The sequence below is a fragment of the Lissotriton vulgaris genome, chromosome 8 (assembly GCF_964263255.1).
Source record: "Lissotriton vulgaris chromosome 8, aLisVul1.2, whole genome shotgun sequence".
NCBI classification, from domain to species: Eukaryota; Metazoa; Chordata; class Amphibia; order Caudata; family Salamandridae; genus Lissotriton; species Lissotriton vulgaris.
This window is the reverse complement of record NC_141696.1, coordinates 123,933,754-123,949,007: the sequence shown is the minus strand read 5'-3', so window position 1 is coordinate 123,949,007 and position 15,254 is coordinate 123,933,754. Positions and strand designations below refer to the sequence as shown.

The window sequence follows — 15,254 nt, the reverse complement described above, 5'->3', positions numbered from 1 at the left end:
CTAACGGCAGTTTATCCGGACCAGCAGCTTTTCCAATCGCAAGGTCCTTAAATGCACTTTCAAGTTGTAGCATAGTTATAGGAGCTTCTAACTCTTCTCTAACACCGGGTTCAATCACCGATAATCTGGCCACCAATTGGTCGATCTGATCGGGGGACAGATATTCTTGAGTATATAATGAAGTATAGTATTGTTGAAAAACCTGTAGTATACCATCCATTGTCCCAACCAAGTGGCCCTGGTCATTCTCTAAAGTCTCGATACGCTGTTTTGTCTGACGTCCTCGAAGCCTTTGCACAAGACATCTACCGACCGATTCACCATATTCATATCGCTCAGTGCGATGAATTTTATACTGGATTGCAATATCATGATTCCAAACCCCATTGATCTCAGCCATGTTTGTGGGATTTAATGTGTATTATGTATTAGCTTTCTGGAGTATTGCCATCTGCAAAATGTATCAGCAGATATTTCTTTCTGAATGTAATGCCAACAGTTGCGTGTGATAGGAAATAGTTTTTCACCTCCTCTTGGGCACGGTGGGTGCCAGGAATGACTGCTTAGTTGGCTGGGCATCAGGTCTTAAATGTGATGTAGCTATACAGTGGGAGCCAGTGGAGTTCTCTGAATGTCAGTGTGACATTTAGAAAGATGTTTGAGGACAAATGCTGCATTAATAATGCTCCAGTAAAGTCAGGTGAATCTCAAAAGCTCTGGCCAGAAGAATGTTCTCAACAGAGGGTGTATTTCTTACCAATTTCAGATTGCCATGGGATCGTTATTTCCTATGTAGTAGACCAACTTTTTGTCTTGGTTCTCATAGCTTCCATAGTATACATCTGCACTTTGACTTGTGATTCCCTTACAACATATTGATTGATATTTGACAATGGCAGTGTTTTCTTGTTCATATAGTGCCCTTATAGAGGGAGCAATTCCTTTGGGTTGGACTGCCTTTTACGGGCATGTTTTGGTCATTGCAAAATGATATTAGGTATTGCTTTTATCTGCATTTGAGTGCCTGTGATGGAGGAATCTGATCCCTCATTTTACTAAATTATATTCAGTCATAAGGCAAAGAATGAAGTTGGGGGTAGCATATTCACATAGAGTTTGCATCTGATTTTATAGTACTGGAACTTTTCCTCTAAATTTGTTCTCGATTCAGGAGGATTGCTTTGGGTAGTCTTATTTGAGAAACATATAAGATGGAGAAGGTGATTATCAACTTGATTACTTATGATATCTTCTTTACTGGATAGTTTTGGATACTTCATCAAAACCCCTCAGAAACAGTCACACGCCTTTTGACTGCACCATTATCTCACTTCAATTTTTCAAGCCTATTCCAAAAAAATGCTTCTCATTTAAAGAACAATTTGTAGAAGCTTAGTTTCCTCATGAACGCTTCCTTAATCTCTTTGTTTCTCAGGGTATATATGATAGGGTTAAACATGGGCGTTAAAATAGAATATAGCATAGCAACTAGTGAGTCTATATCAGAAACATAGGATCCAGCGGGACGAATGTACATGAAAATGATCGGCAAAAAAAACACATTCACCACCAACAAGTGAGACCCACAGGTCGAAAATGTTTTTCTTCTTCCCCCTTTTGAACTAATTTTCAGGATTGTTAATATTATTTTGATGTAGGAAATTAAAATCAGAGAAAATGATGAAACTATGACAAGAGAACTTGAAGTGGAACCAACAGTAACATTAACGGAAGTGTCAGCACAGGATAGTTTGAGAAGAGGTGGGTGGTCACAATAATAATGATCAACAACATTAGATCTACAGAAGGGCAGTCTTGTCACCAGAATTGCAGATGGGAGTGGAGAGAGAAATCCCCAGCACCATGCAACAAGAGAAAGCTGAAAACAGCGTTTTCTAGTCATATATGTTGCATATTGGAGAGGCTGACATATGGCATAATATCGATCAAAGGACATCACGGTCAACAGGAGACATTCTGAAGCTCCCAAAGAAAGAAAGAAGTACATCTGTAAGAGGCAGCCACTGTAGGATATTGTGTTGCTGTTCATGAGAAACTTGGCCAGCATTTTTGGTACAGTCGCTGTGGTGAAGCTGAGATCCAGGAAGGAGAGTTGGCTGACAAAGAAGAACATGGGAGTTTCAAGTTTAGGATCAAGGTTTGTGAGTAGAAATACAATCCCATTACCTGTGATAGTTAGAAGGTAGATGGGGAGTAGAATTCCAAACAGCAAGCCATGAAAATTCTGCAGGCTTGGAAATCCAAATAAGATAAACTCAGTTATTGAGCTGAAGGTACTGTTGTATGATTCCGCCCTTTCCATGTCTTTTGGTAAACAGCAGCTGAAAGATAAATATGATGGCCCTTAGTTGAACCAACATGTAAACAAGGTGTTGGGATGTTTTTAAGTATTGCCCTTCTTACAGTCAATTTGTTTGCCTGACAACAAGACAACTTGTCTTTGTACAAATAAAGCAAATGTTATAATTCTGTTTATCTATCTTTTTAAGTGATTAGTCACGTTCATGAAAGCATCCCTACCACAGCTTCATTCAATTCCCTATATAGTCATTGATATAGTACCACCCTCTGTCCTGTCGGTAAGAAGGATAGATCTTCAAGAAATATTTATACTAGTGACGCTGTACAGCTAGAAAGAAAAGTTCATAAGACCTATATCAGTTTGTGTGGACGCATTTTGAGACAGCAGAGACTTGAGGGTGGAAGGAGGATATGTAAGGAGTGAGTGGTTTGTATAAAAGATAATTATGATTAGAAAGTAAATCATAATACAATAGGCACAATTTCTACACCTATGTAATATTGATTGGAAGGTAATAGTGCAGGATGGTGTAGTCATTCACTGTGATGATTCTCTGGTAGAAGACATGAACTTCAATAGCAGTCTTGAATAAGCATTGGCAATGCTAATAGGTCAAGCTTATGAATGAAAGTGCCTTTTATGTCACTGATGGGTGTAGACAATTATTAAGACATCATCTACACATTCTGTCACTCACCTTTGTACTAATTCATACTTGCATCAATCCTCTGACTTGTTCTTCCATTTACTCTCTGACACAACCTAAATAAAACATATCCAAACTCAACAATATAAGCAGGATAAATTAAAAGAATACAATTTGAAAAAGAAAACATTTTGCCTTCTAAACGTGGTGGGCAAATGTTTGGAATAATAACACTAAACATAGCAGCAGGTGTCCATCTTGCAAAGGTTTTGCAAATAGTTTGTCATTGTTCTCAAGTTCAAGAATTGCTTCCGCCTTTAGAACCAACAGTTTGCCATCTTGGAATGATAAAACAATGATTGAGGATGAGCAGCAGCATTCCATAATGATCTCCTAGTTAAGAGGAACTCCCCACATCGAGTGAGGCTTACTGCAGAAGAAATGAGCAGCAATCCAGCAACCTGTTAGTACTGCTTGAAGAGCTGCAGTATTATCTTAAGAAACATTTAGGGGCACATGCATCAATGTAGGCAATTGCGATTCCATAATTGCGATTATTAAGGAATTGTAATTATGGAATCACATTTGCCCATGCATGTAGGTTTTGCTAAAATATTAGCAATTGCTACATATTCCTTAATTGTGAATTGCAAATTGTGATTTGCAATTAAGGAATAGCTTCCCATTCATTCCTATTGGCCTTGAGGCCCATAGAAATGAATGGGAATTGCATGCACAATTTGTGAGTACCAAACAGGTACTCGGAAATTGCGCATGCAATTTAAAGGGTGCAAGGGGACCAAAAGGCCACCCTGATGCACCCCTGAAATTGGCATGTTATCACATGTTGCACACACACATGCCCCAAGGGCATGTGTGTACGCAACATGGTACTTTGAAAAATGCACTTTTGTGCTTTTTTCAAAGTTTTCACAAATTACCATCAAGTTGAAATTGATGGTAATCTGCGATTCCAAGTTGTGAAATTGCAATTTTGAAGGGCATCATGCATTGCATTTAGGGAATCGCAATTTGCGATTCCCTAAATGCATTTGCAATTTAAGTAATCGCAAAATTTGCGATTACCTAAATTGCAAAATTGCATTTGGGTTGATGCATCCCAAATGCAAAAATACTGGTCGCAAAGGGGCAGATTCTGCAAATCTGCCCCTTTGCTACTGATATTTCCTATGATGCATGTGACCCTAAAAATACAGAGAGAAGAAGCAAAGAAATTGAAAGGGAACTACAAAAGAAAAAAATCAAAACTAAATGACTGGTCAACCATCCCAGATATTGAAGCCGCCTCATTTTCAGGTGTATGAATGCATAAGATAAGAAAATGTCACAATTCACAGGGCAATAAATCGATGTAGACTAAACCATTACCCCATGCAGTTTACTGTTATAGATGGAAGCACAGTGTGTAAATAACACCAAGTAAGCTAATGGCAGAACATGGTGGTTCCAAATGCCTCCTATGTATCTACATAGATACATATTTATATACAAATTCACAGAAACATAACAATGGTTATAGGGATCTTATAGTTAGGTGCACATTTTACATGCACAAAACCATAGAAATTCTTCAGTTATAGATATACGTACAATTATATTTATGATAAGAAGCTAAAACCCATAGCCTGAAGTTACTAATTGGCAAAAGTTATAGTTTCTTCAGTATAACTATAAATATACCTGTAACTGCTGAATTTCAATGGTTTTTTATGAATAAAACCTGAACCTAATTGTAACGTCCCTGTAACCCAATATATAATTTAATCCGCAGGTATCCAAGTGACCCTGCTTGTAACCCTGTATCCGCAGAGGATCCATGTCCCTAGATATACACAGTATTATTTCTTCAATAACTTCAATATTACTGAACAGATTAACATCAAATTATGACAAAGGTTCTTTCTGGACGAAAAGCTAGCTTTCTGACAAATTTGGTGTAAATTCGTTCAATGGTTCGACCTGTAGCTATGTTTAAAAATGGCAAAATCCCCATAGACACTACATGGAGAAAAAAGTTTGGGACCCCCCTTTTTCTCTTTCCCTACTTGAAAAATCACCCTGAAACTTTCTATGCAGAACTTGGGAAAGTAGGAAACTTTTTTTGTGAAACCTCCGTGAAGATTCGTCAAATGGCACCACAGTTATTAACACAAAAAAAATGTCTATAGGAAGAGCTGGTCTTAACTACTACTACCGACTGGCTTTTGCCAGTAGGAAATACATGGATGTATATATTATTTAATGTTTTATTACAGAATCCTGGCAGCTATTTAAGAAGAGGTTCTAGCAAGAATTATGACAGTCCAAATCCAGCACCAAAATGATTCCCTACTAAGTTAAGTGAACCACTAAAGTCACTAAATTAACCTGTGTTTAACCCTCAGTTAGCTTTGCACAAAAATAGTCAGGCTTAACTTAGATGCAACGTCTAAAGTATTTATGTCATACCTGAACAGTAATAAAGCATAAACACAACACAAGCAAAATTCAACACCAATTTAGAAAAATAGAGTAAAGCTTAATTAATTATTTGACACCAATACAACACGAATCCAATTAGTAGAACCAGAGAAATTAAATATTGAAGTTCAGAGTGAAATTTAGCACGCACATCTTGTCGCGTGAGATAGGGTCAAAGCCAAAATTTATGGTCCACCACGATGGAGCCCCAATCAGATACAAAGAGTGGCGACATTTCAACTTAGAAGAAAAATATTTGGAAAAATGTCTGAAAAGGTAGAGTTCAGCACGGCATGGCTTAAAGTGATGTCCAAGGATAAGGCTTCGTCATTGGATGAAGTCCCAGTGAAGAGTTCGATGTTCAGACTAGATAGCTACCACTTGGAGTGTCTGGACTCACTTAGGCTAGGTCTAGGTCTAGGTGCTGGTTCAAGATGATTGAATCTTTTTCTGTCCAGGCTCAGGACAGCAGACCAGCCAACTATATCTTAGAGTCACTCTGGTAGTCCTAGGTACAAGAAGTGGGGCAGGGCTCAAACATCAGGGCAGGCCTCTGAGGGTTCAAGGCAGGCTCCGGTCAGCAGAGCAGTCCTTCCAGGTGCAGGAAAGCAGTTTTCTGATGTACACAGGCAACATTTTAATTATGCTGAAGTAATTGGAGTAATTTTGGTAATTTTGCTTACTCTTCTGACACGAAATAACCAAAAATTATGAGTTTACACCCTCTCTCCTAATTTAGCGTAATTAGGGGGTGAAAATGCCTATGGAAAGAGCACAGGAACAGAGCGCAAGCAGCTGATGGCTGTTGTTTCTCGTGTTCTGTTGCATTTTGCACTATTTTCTTAGTGTAAAGTGTATCTTTGGGTCCATTTTAGTAGCAAATGTGCATTTGGCGTTTAAGAATAAGGTGCTTAATAGGGGGTATGTTCTTCAAGTAATAACGCATTATCTCACATAATTTAGCTGTAATGTCACATAATTACGCCACAGCAATTTACGTGAGTTATGCCCATCCCTATTTTGTTCCCCATGCAGTGAAATACCTTTAGCACTTTTCCTCTTTTTTAGGTCTTGCTACAGACAGATTCAGCAGTTTGTTATATCCTCTTGTCACTTCTACACACACACCTCACAGCGCAAAGCACACACATGCAACAAATACACATACACACACAAATAGATGCAGGTATATACATATATAAATGGACTTGGGTTTGCCTTTTTCAGCCATTGGCTTGCTAGGCCAAGGCTGCATTATGCATTGGCTGGGTGGCAGTTTTGTAACAACCTATGGCAAAATCGCAGATGTATACATTTATTTGCTTTGCATTGATGCGGAAGGCAATACGTAGTACTGTTGCTGTCTCACCTCTGTATGGTGTCAGAGGATGAGGACCATGATGACTGTCATCCTCTCGGAACAGTCTGTACCACCCATGACAGTCGCTGTGCTCAGTCTGCCAGTGGTTTGGTCTTCTCCGTGGAAGCTGAGGGGAGCATCAGTCATATCTGCACAGTGCCCTTCATGACAGTGCCTCTATGGGCATCTGTGTGGTGTGGCATGGGCTGCTTCCGTCTTGGATCAACAGGGGTTGAAATTGGCATAGTAGGGCTGGCTGTGCCCTCCATGCCAATGGGGCAGATTACCAATGCACCAGCGCAAACTCCCAAGTCTGCTCCCTTTATGGAGGCTCAGGTAGCAGTGCTATTGGCACTTTGCAGTGTTCTTCTCTCCTCTCAACCTCTACATGTGTCTTTGTATGGAGCATATCAAAGCATTTAAAGGTAAACAGTGTGCTGCAGAGCGGGTTGCTGCTGTCATGTGAAAATAAGGGTTGGTATCTGATTGGTATTCTCCCATGGCCTGCTTTGCCATAGTCAGTGCTTAATTTGTAAAAAAAAGATAAGTGCCAGAGCTCTAGTCAGCAGGCCACTTCTGCTTGCACTGCCCATTGCTGCTGTCAATTACAATAGCAGCATAAGTAATAAGTTACACTCCTTCAAGTGTGAGAATTCTGACAATTTCAGGACCCCAAAGTTTAAAGAATGACTTTGGTAATAGGTATTAATCAATCGTAATGTATATTAAATTGATATACAACATTTGTTGTGCTTATCTCTGAATTAAAAAAAAAACGCACCAGCATGTGGCAGACTGTCATAGGTACCGGTGCTGACAATTAAGTGCCGGTGTCGAGCACCGGAAACCACTGGCTCAAATTAAGCACTGCTCCTGCTAGAGAGGAGGCTGAACACTAGCATTTAAAGTAACTTTCATATATAATTAAACCAAGAGATTGGAAATGGGGTCATTATTCATAAAAGGAGAATGAGTTATAAATCTGTGCCTCAACCATTGCCCTCATTTTGCAATTCGATGAGAGTCAGGAATGTCAAGAGTGACATCTTGAACCGATCAGTTATTTGTGGCTTACTTTGCAGTTATCCCATTTGACATTGTGAACGTGAGCTCCACATCCATATTTCTCCGAATTGTCTCCCAAAGGAAGGGGGGCACAACACCATGCACAGGGCCATGCCCCCACCCCAAAAGGTCACAACAGTGTTTCTTCCCACAAGGGGGCTTACAGCCCACTCGCTACAAGGAATACGTGGAATAAAACACATGGTTGTGGGAGGTCCACATCAAGGGCAAGGCAATGCCCCCACCCAAAAAAAATTCCATCTGTCTCGTTTGTGTTTTGGACCATTTTGTATTGCAGGCCTTGGCACAAACACTCAAATGGGCTACCGTTTTTATGGGGAGACGTGTGGGATCCCTGAGTGGTACAAATATTGTGGATTCCTACAGAATGTGGAACTTTTTTTCATAGGAATATGAGGAAAATGTTTGCAAGGGCATCTGGGTAAGAAACTTGTGTGAGATCAATGAGAGTTACACCAGCTTGGACTCCCTAGGCATTTAGTTTTCAGAAATGTCTGTGTTTGTGAGGTTCCCTTGTGTGACGGCTGGGACAGGTCTTAAAATCCACTGTATTCATTTTTTTTAACTGTTGAGTTTGATTAGAAAAATCTGATGTGTCTATGTATAAATTTATCAGGAGATGGCGTAACGCAGGGTAGTTAGGAATTTGAAGATTCCAGAACCTTGTCTTACAGAAATAAGAGCAAAATGTGTGCTTTAGCTAAGGTTTGGGGTGTGCAAGGGCTTTTGGGTTCCAAAAGCTCAATAGATCCACTCAGGTTATGCCATCATAGACTCCTGTTTTCAGAGCTGAGCGAGGGCCCAACATCTACAGATAAGCAAATTTGCAGAAAATAGGTCTGTGCGTGGGAAAATTTGATCTGTCCATGTTGGTTTTTAGGCCCTCTCCTGTCGTGTGTGCTAGGACCACTCACATAGGTACCATTTTTATTGGGAGAAGTGTAGGAGTGCTGGGTGGTAGGAAGCATGTGGATCCCTACATATTCTGGAAATTTCCCTCACATGAATGGGAGGATACAGAACATTTTCAGCCAAAGTCTGAGGTTTGTAGGGGCTTCTGAGTAGTCAAATTGTGTGTGAATGTCATGTCTCACCACACTGGACTTCCCAGTTGTCTAGTTTTCAGAAATGTCTAGGAGGCAGGTGAGGTATGAACTAAAATACAAAGTTGCCCACATTGTAAAAAAGTGTTGATTTTGGTGAGTAAATTACAATGTTTCCAGGCCACATTTTGGGTTGCAGACACTAAGACCAGCCATACAAGTGGGGTACCATTTCTTTATCGGGATATGTATGGAAAAACAGAATAGTAGAAATATGTTATTATTAATTGTATTTTGCTGAATTTGTGGCCTTCAAATGCAAGGCAGGATGAAGAAAGAAAATATTATGCAAAATTCATTCCGAATCACATGATAGTATGGGTAACCACAAATTCATCAGTGTAAAAATAACTACTGTTTCGAACTCAGTATCTTGCGTACATTTCAGAAATATATGTTTCTCCATGCACATTTTTCATTCTCTATAATTTACCATGTGAGTTGTTGTATCGATGGTACATAGTGAAAAATCATTGTTGTGTGCAACTCAGTTGTTTGATCTGGGTATTACATGTTTTTGGAGAACCTACACACCATACTTATCCCTGCAACCAGAAGTAACAACATTTTACTTTTGCATTACAGATACAAACATTGTCACCAATTGCTGGTTTTTCCTACTCGTTCTCATTATTATATATTCCAATAGTTCGTTTATGTGGAAAACCTTGAGCGATCTTTACAAATGACCCCTTGCTGAATTTAGAATTGTGCTTACAGTTCATAAATGTATAGCTTCCTGGGTTTACCCATGAGTTCCAGATCTGTTTCCACCACAAACTGTAAGCAGGCTAAACCCACAAAAGAAGGAAAATGGAATATTGTGTTTTTAATAATCCTGCTTGCTACTGAAAGCTGGGAAAATGGCAAGCTTAGTACAACAAACCTTTCGCTGGTGCAAGTTTCAGGAAAAAACGTACACTTTCTTGCATATCACCTTTCCCCCATTTTTCCCACAAAAACTCTAAACTCAGACATATTTTAGCAATTTTCTCAGTTCCCTTCAGCAGAATCTACAATATATGGGTACCTTTAGACTGACCAAAATGTTGGAAAATTAGGTCAGAAATGTGGCGCGCGTACATTTTGTGTAAAAAAGTTATGAAGGTGTAAACACAAGTTACCCCTAACATCAAAAATAGACTACGCACCAGGAGTGGAAATCCATAGCAGTCAAGAGGTTAAGGGTTCAAAATGTCGAATCTACAGGATGGTATTGTCTAGGAAGTCGCATTTGACGTCACTCCGGGACTCCTTGCAGTTATAGATTAAATTGCAGGGTATGATTTTTACACTGTAAAATCCCTATTTTTATATGATGCAAAAGATACATCTTTTCATACAAAACAAATATACAACAGAAAGGATATTTTCCAGATCGCTTCCCAATACTCGACTAAGGTCAGTCATAAAATCCCAAAACATGATTAAACAGGATAATGTCACTGCACGACATCTCAAGACAACAAGTGTGGTGGGTGCGAAGCGACTATGCCTTCACATGCAAGCTGAAAAATATGATTGTGTCTGTAATTTTTCTAATAGGTTGATTGCTTAAGTTGGTTCTAAGGAAACTCAGGTAAGACTCACCTGAGTGTTTGCATTGGTGATGTAGTAGCATTGACTTGCAGGATATTTTGAGCCTATTGTCTAGATTTAGGGATCCTATAGCCCTAATGAATGCCCCAGACGTGATAGGCTAGTTATTGTGGGCAGAAACATGTTGGCGATTACAAGATGGGTTTGAGTCATAGTCCTCTACTTACCTGTTTGATAAAGTGTCACGAGACATAAATAGCATCCTCACTAATAAAGGTGATAAACCAAAGAACCCTAAGGTATTTTGATATTATCTGGATCACACTTTGTCAAGTAGTTTTATTGAAAAACTTCCTCCTACCACCAAATCTTTGAGGAGGTTGAGTTCGTCCTGGTGGTACTATATTACCAGGGAGGCAGGAGGATGTTGATGATGAAGCATGACACTGTTATGTGTAATGGCGAGAATCAAGAGGGAGAGAGAGGACCAGAAAGCTAGTCCAGATCCCCGGTTTATATGTATCGGTATCAATAGGAGACTAGCTCTACAATGGATTAATCTGACACGGTTATGGTAGATTAATATTAGTTATGTAGCGACTCAGTATTTTGCCGGGTGGCAGTGGCACCTCTTGGGTGTCTTTTGAAAGCCCTCACCCACCAACCTAGTTGGTGGCATGCTTCATCATCGGGCCCACCCAGTGACACCTAGCGTGTCCCGGGTGTGCTTCGACGCCTGATTACAGCGGAGCAGGTATGTCACTGTGTGTGCGGTGTGAGGTGCTAAGATAAGTGAAGTTAAAACGGCTTGACAGGTGGTCCCTGGGGTGAGGATATTTTATTAAAAGGGCCTCTGCCAGCGGTTAAAAATAAGGCTGTGGGACAATAAATATGTGTTGGTTAAAATTAGGGGTTGTGTAGTGTAGTCTATGTGTCTACACGCCCTAAAGTGTATCTAGCTGTGAGATGGGGGATTCCCTTCTCAAGATCACGCTTTCAATGCTTGTTGGTAGCTCCAAGGTTATTGAAGTGGCAGGGTGAAGCCAGGATTTCTGGCCAGCACCAGCGTGGGACCTGTTGTGCCTCCTTCGCAGAACCGGTTCTGCGAAGGAGGCAGACTACACTACACAACCCCTAATTTTAACCAACACATATTTATTGTCCTGATGAAAGCCAGAATAACATAAGGCACTGGCTGAAACATGTTGACTACCTAAGGACGTAGGAGGTCGTAACCCGCCTCTAACGTCCCACAGCCTTATTTTTAACCGCTGGCAGAGGCCCTTTTAATAAAATATCCTCACCCCAGGGACCACCTGTCAAGCCGTTTTAACTTCACTTATCTTAGCACCTCACACCGCACACACAGTGACATACCTGCTCCGCTGTAATCAGGCGTCGAAGCACACCCGGGACACGCTAGGTGTCACTGGGTGGGCCCGATGATGAAGCATGCCACCAACTAGGTTGGTGGGTGAGGGCTTTCAAAAGACACCCAAGAGGTGCCACTGCCACCCGGCAAAATACTGAGTCGCTACATAACTAATATTAATCTACCATAACCGTGTCAGATTAATCCATTGTAGAGCTAGTCTCCTATTGATACCGATACTGTTATGTGTAAGGCATCCTCTTCTATAAAGTATAGCTTTCCCATTTAATCAGAGTCCTGCTAAATAAAACAAAAATGATTGGCCTATTTCCAAAAATGTTGGATTTTGTCTTCTTCGTGATTTGTTGGTTTATTTTACAAGCACCACACCTTTTGTGATATACTTGGTTTGTGCTCATTGCAGGACCACACAAAGTTACGCAGTATAAAATGTGAGGTGCAGCTCAATAAAATTGATTTGCCAGTAGACTGGATAGATCTTTGCATATGCCATTGTAGGATCAACTTGACAAGGGTATCTCTACATCTGAGGTAAGAAGATGTTTTACAACATGAAATCTAAGAGTTGTATTTTGCTAACTAGCATGATGCAACACACAGAGTAAACCTACGGTGTAGCTGACTGAGACTAACTGATAAGTTGTATATGACATTATAACTAGAAATAACTTGAGATTTGAAATCATAAACCTCCCTAGATAGAGTTGGGATGATTTCTATAAACCATTACTCATCAAAAGAAAGAGTGACATCAGTGAAAATGGATATTCGTTGAGTTGGTAGCTTGTCCTTGAAAGCTATTACAAACATGGTTAAACCACTTGAGCCATATCAATTTTTGCTGTTTATCATTGTGCAATTCGTGTGTAGAAATGAGTTAGATTTTGATATGATTTTTAGATAAGTAAAGATTGTATTAAATGTATGTGAAGAGAATGGTAAAAGTATAATAATGTCTCTAGATGAATAAAAGACAGAAAATCAGCATGAAGCTTAATACAAACTCTGCCATGCTGAGTTAGTATGACTAACCTGCTAATGTTCACTTAGATGCATTGTATTCAAAGCACCTATGTGCCCTACAGGTGCAAAGAATGCATGTGGAACAATCAATCAATCAGCTAGTCTTATAAAGCTCAACTTGTCACCCCGGGGGTCTCCAGGTGCTGGGTTCTGTGAGCCTAGGTTGAAAAGCTATGTCTTGGGCTTCTTCCTGAAGTCCTTGTGTGACAAGACGGTTCACAGGTGGAGGGGAGGGCGTTCCAGGACTTGGGGGTGAGGAAGGAGAAGAAGCGGCCACACACAGGTAGCTCAGTATTTTAACCTGCCTGCCTTTGAGAGATATGTCTGCAACTGGAACAATTCGTGTTATTCTGGCCGAATCCAGTAACTAAAATCAATTCTTTGAAAAGATTATGAGTTGCAACAATTACTTACAGTGCTTCGAAGCCACAACTGATTCTTTAACATGCCTCTGATTGGTTGACTTCTACCCTTCCATTATGGATGTGAGGGATTTTTTAATTTGACTTTCAGCACTCAATGGCAGTGCATTGCTCTCCTCAGTCTCTGCCCCCTACCTTTATTATTATTCTTTTTTCATTTATTTTAATGAATCTCCAGAAGCTGTACACTACTGCCAGGCCATTCCATTGTGGACATTTGATATTATAATACCCTGCCCTTACCTTCAACTACCTCCTGCCCTTCTCTGTTTATTTTGTGTGAGGGTCCAATAGCTTCACACTGTTACTTGGCTCCTCACTTTTACCCATTTGTGCACTATCCCGCACATACTTCATTTTTTTATTTACCATTCCTTAATGGCTGCCCTCATTCTTGGAACTGTGAAGTTAGAATACCATAAAAATATGAATGAAAATCAAATCAGCTCATACACGTCAGCCAAGTAAGAATGATTTTTATTTGGGCTTCATGTAATTTATTCCAAGATGGTTGTTACACCTGCATGTCCATTCACTACAGTCATCTTGGGGTGCGGCGAACATGCATTCTCAAAGTAGATAGGTTTCTCAGCCATGACCTGTTGACTTTTACAATGCTTGTTTCATTTGGACTATCATTTGTTCCAGATATTTCACTACCCTTGTGACTACATTGATGGCTGGGGGATGTAGCAAACATATGCATGCCTTTGTACTGAAAAAAATAGGTCTGAACCAGCAAAAAAAGAGTGATCCAGGCTTTGATCACCTCTAGGTTGGACTATGCCAACTCATTCTACTGGGGCTGCCTGCCTAGCTCCTGAGGAGACTGCATCTAGCGCAGGAAGCCACCTCGTGACTCTTGCTGTGTCTCCCCCGGAGAGCTCACATCCAGCCATCTCTAAAACATCTGCACTGGCTGCCTGTAAAAGAACATGTGAGGTTCAAAGGCCTAGTTCTAACTCATAGAGCTTTTTATCACTAAGGACCTCATTGCCTGTCCAAAAGATTTATTCTATATCAACTGGCTAGGTCACTTTGATCCCCCAGTTCCCTCCTGATGATCATCCCTGAATTAGAAGAAAACAATGGGGTGGCTGCTCTTATCCTTTTTTGCCTGCCAAGGAGTGGAATGCTATTTCACTACAACTCTGTGCCACTGGGGACATATTGCTCTCCAAGAAACTTCTCAAGACTTGGCTCTGTGGGTCAGCCTTCTAGTTCTTTTATTTGTTGAGCTATTTTTTACTGTTAGCGCCGGGACATTCTTTGAGTAGCTTCTGTGCTGTATAAATCCCCAAAATAATAATCCTAATAAACCGATAGGCAAGACATTCACCATTGTAGCTGCAAAAGCAAAAGCAGTGGTAAGGATGTAATAAGTCTTTTCATGAGAACCTGCACACTTGAAGTCCATCTTCATGACAAAAACATAAAAATAAGAGTGGAGGATTAGATTTTGTCCTGAAAGTACTTTTACTTTTAATATTCCCAGAAGTCCGCCTGGGAAGCTTCAAATAGTGTAGATTTCTGCTCAAGGGCAATGGAGCCCGGTGTGCATTTTCCCCCTCAAGAAAGCCCTCCAGCTACATCCCCACCAAATGTGGAAGGGATCTCTTCCATTCTGAACTTGGAAGGGGATTTATTCCAGGCCTTGGCTGAGTCAAGCTCCCGAACAGTTCCAGGGTGTGAAGGGTTTCAATTGGAGACTGTGAATTCCCTCGAACAACCATGTTTGTTGCCATTCCCAATTTTGTAAGGCAGATAACACCTTGTAATGCCCACTTCCCACCTTTTTAATGGCACTTACTAATAGGGATTTATCTACACTCGTTATGAAGAAATCTGCAGTAGTAAATCCATTTATGTCGACCATCT

At 40.4% G+C, this 15,254-nt stretch overlaps 1 protein-coding gene across 1 annotated transcript; it reads right to left on the bottom strand.

Moving 5' to 3' along the window:
• Window positions 1–1,366: 1,366 nt before the first annotated feature.
• Window positions 1,367–2,323, bottom strand: LOC147693581 (olfactory receptor 6N1-like). The gene has a single exon (XM_086936054.1). The coding sequence runs from the start codon at window positions 2,321–2,323 to the stop codon at window positions 1,367–1,369; it is 957 nt and encodes a 318-aa protein (XP_086792180.1).
• Between the last annotated feature and the right edge of the window lie 12,931 nt (window positions 2,324–15,254).

Bases quoted from the DNA above. Each gene is read 5' to 3' on its own strand.
- LOC147693581 (XM_086936054.1), bottom strand. From the start codon at position 2,323: ATGGAAAGGGCGGAATCATACAACAGTACCTTCAGCTCAATAACTGAG.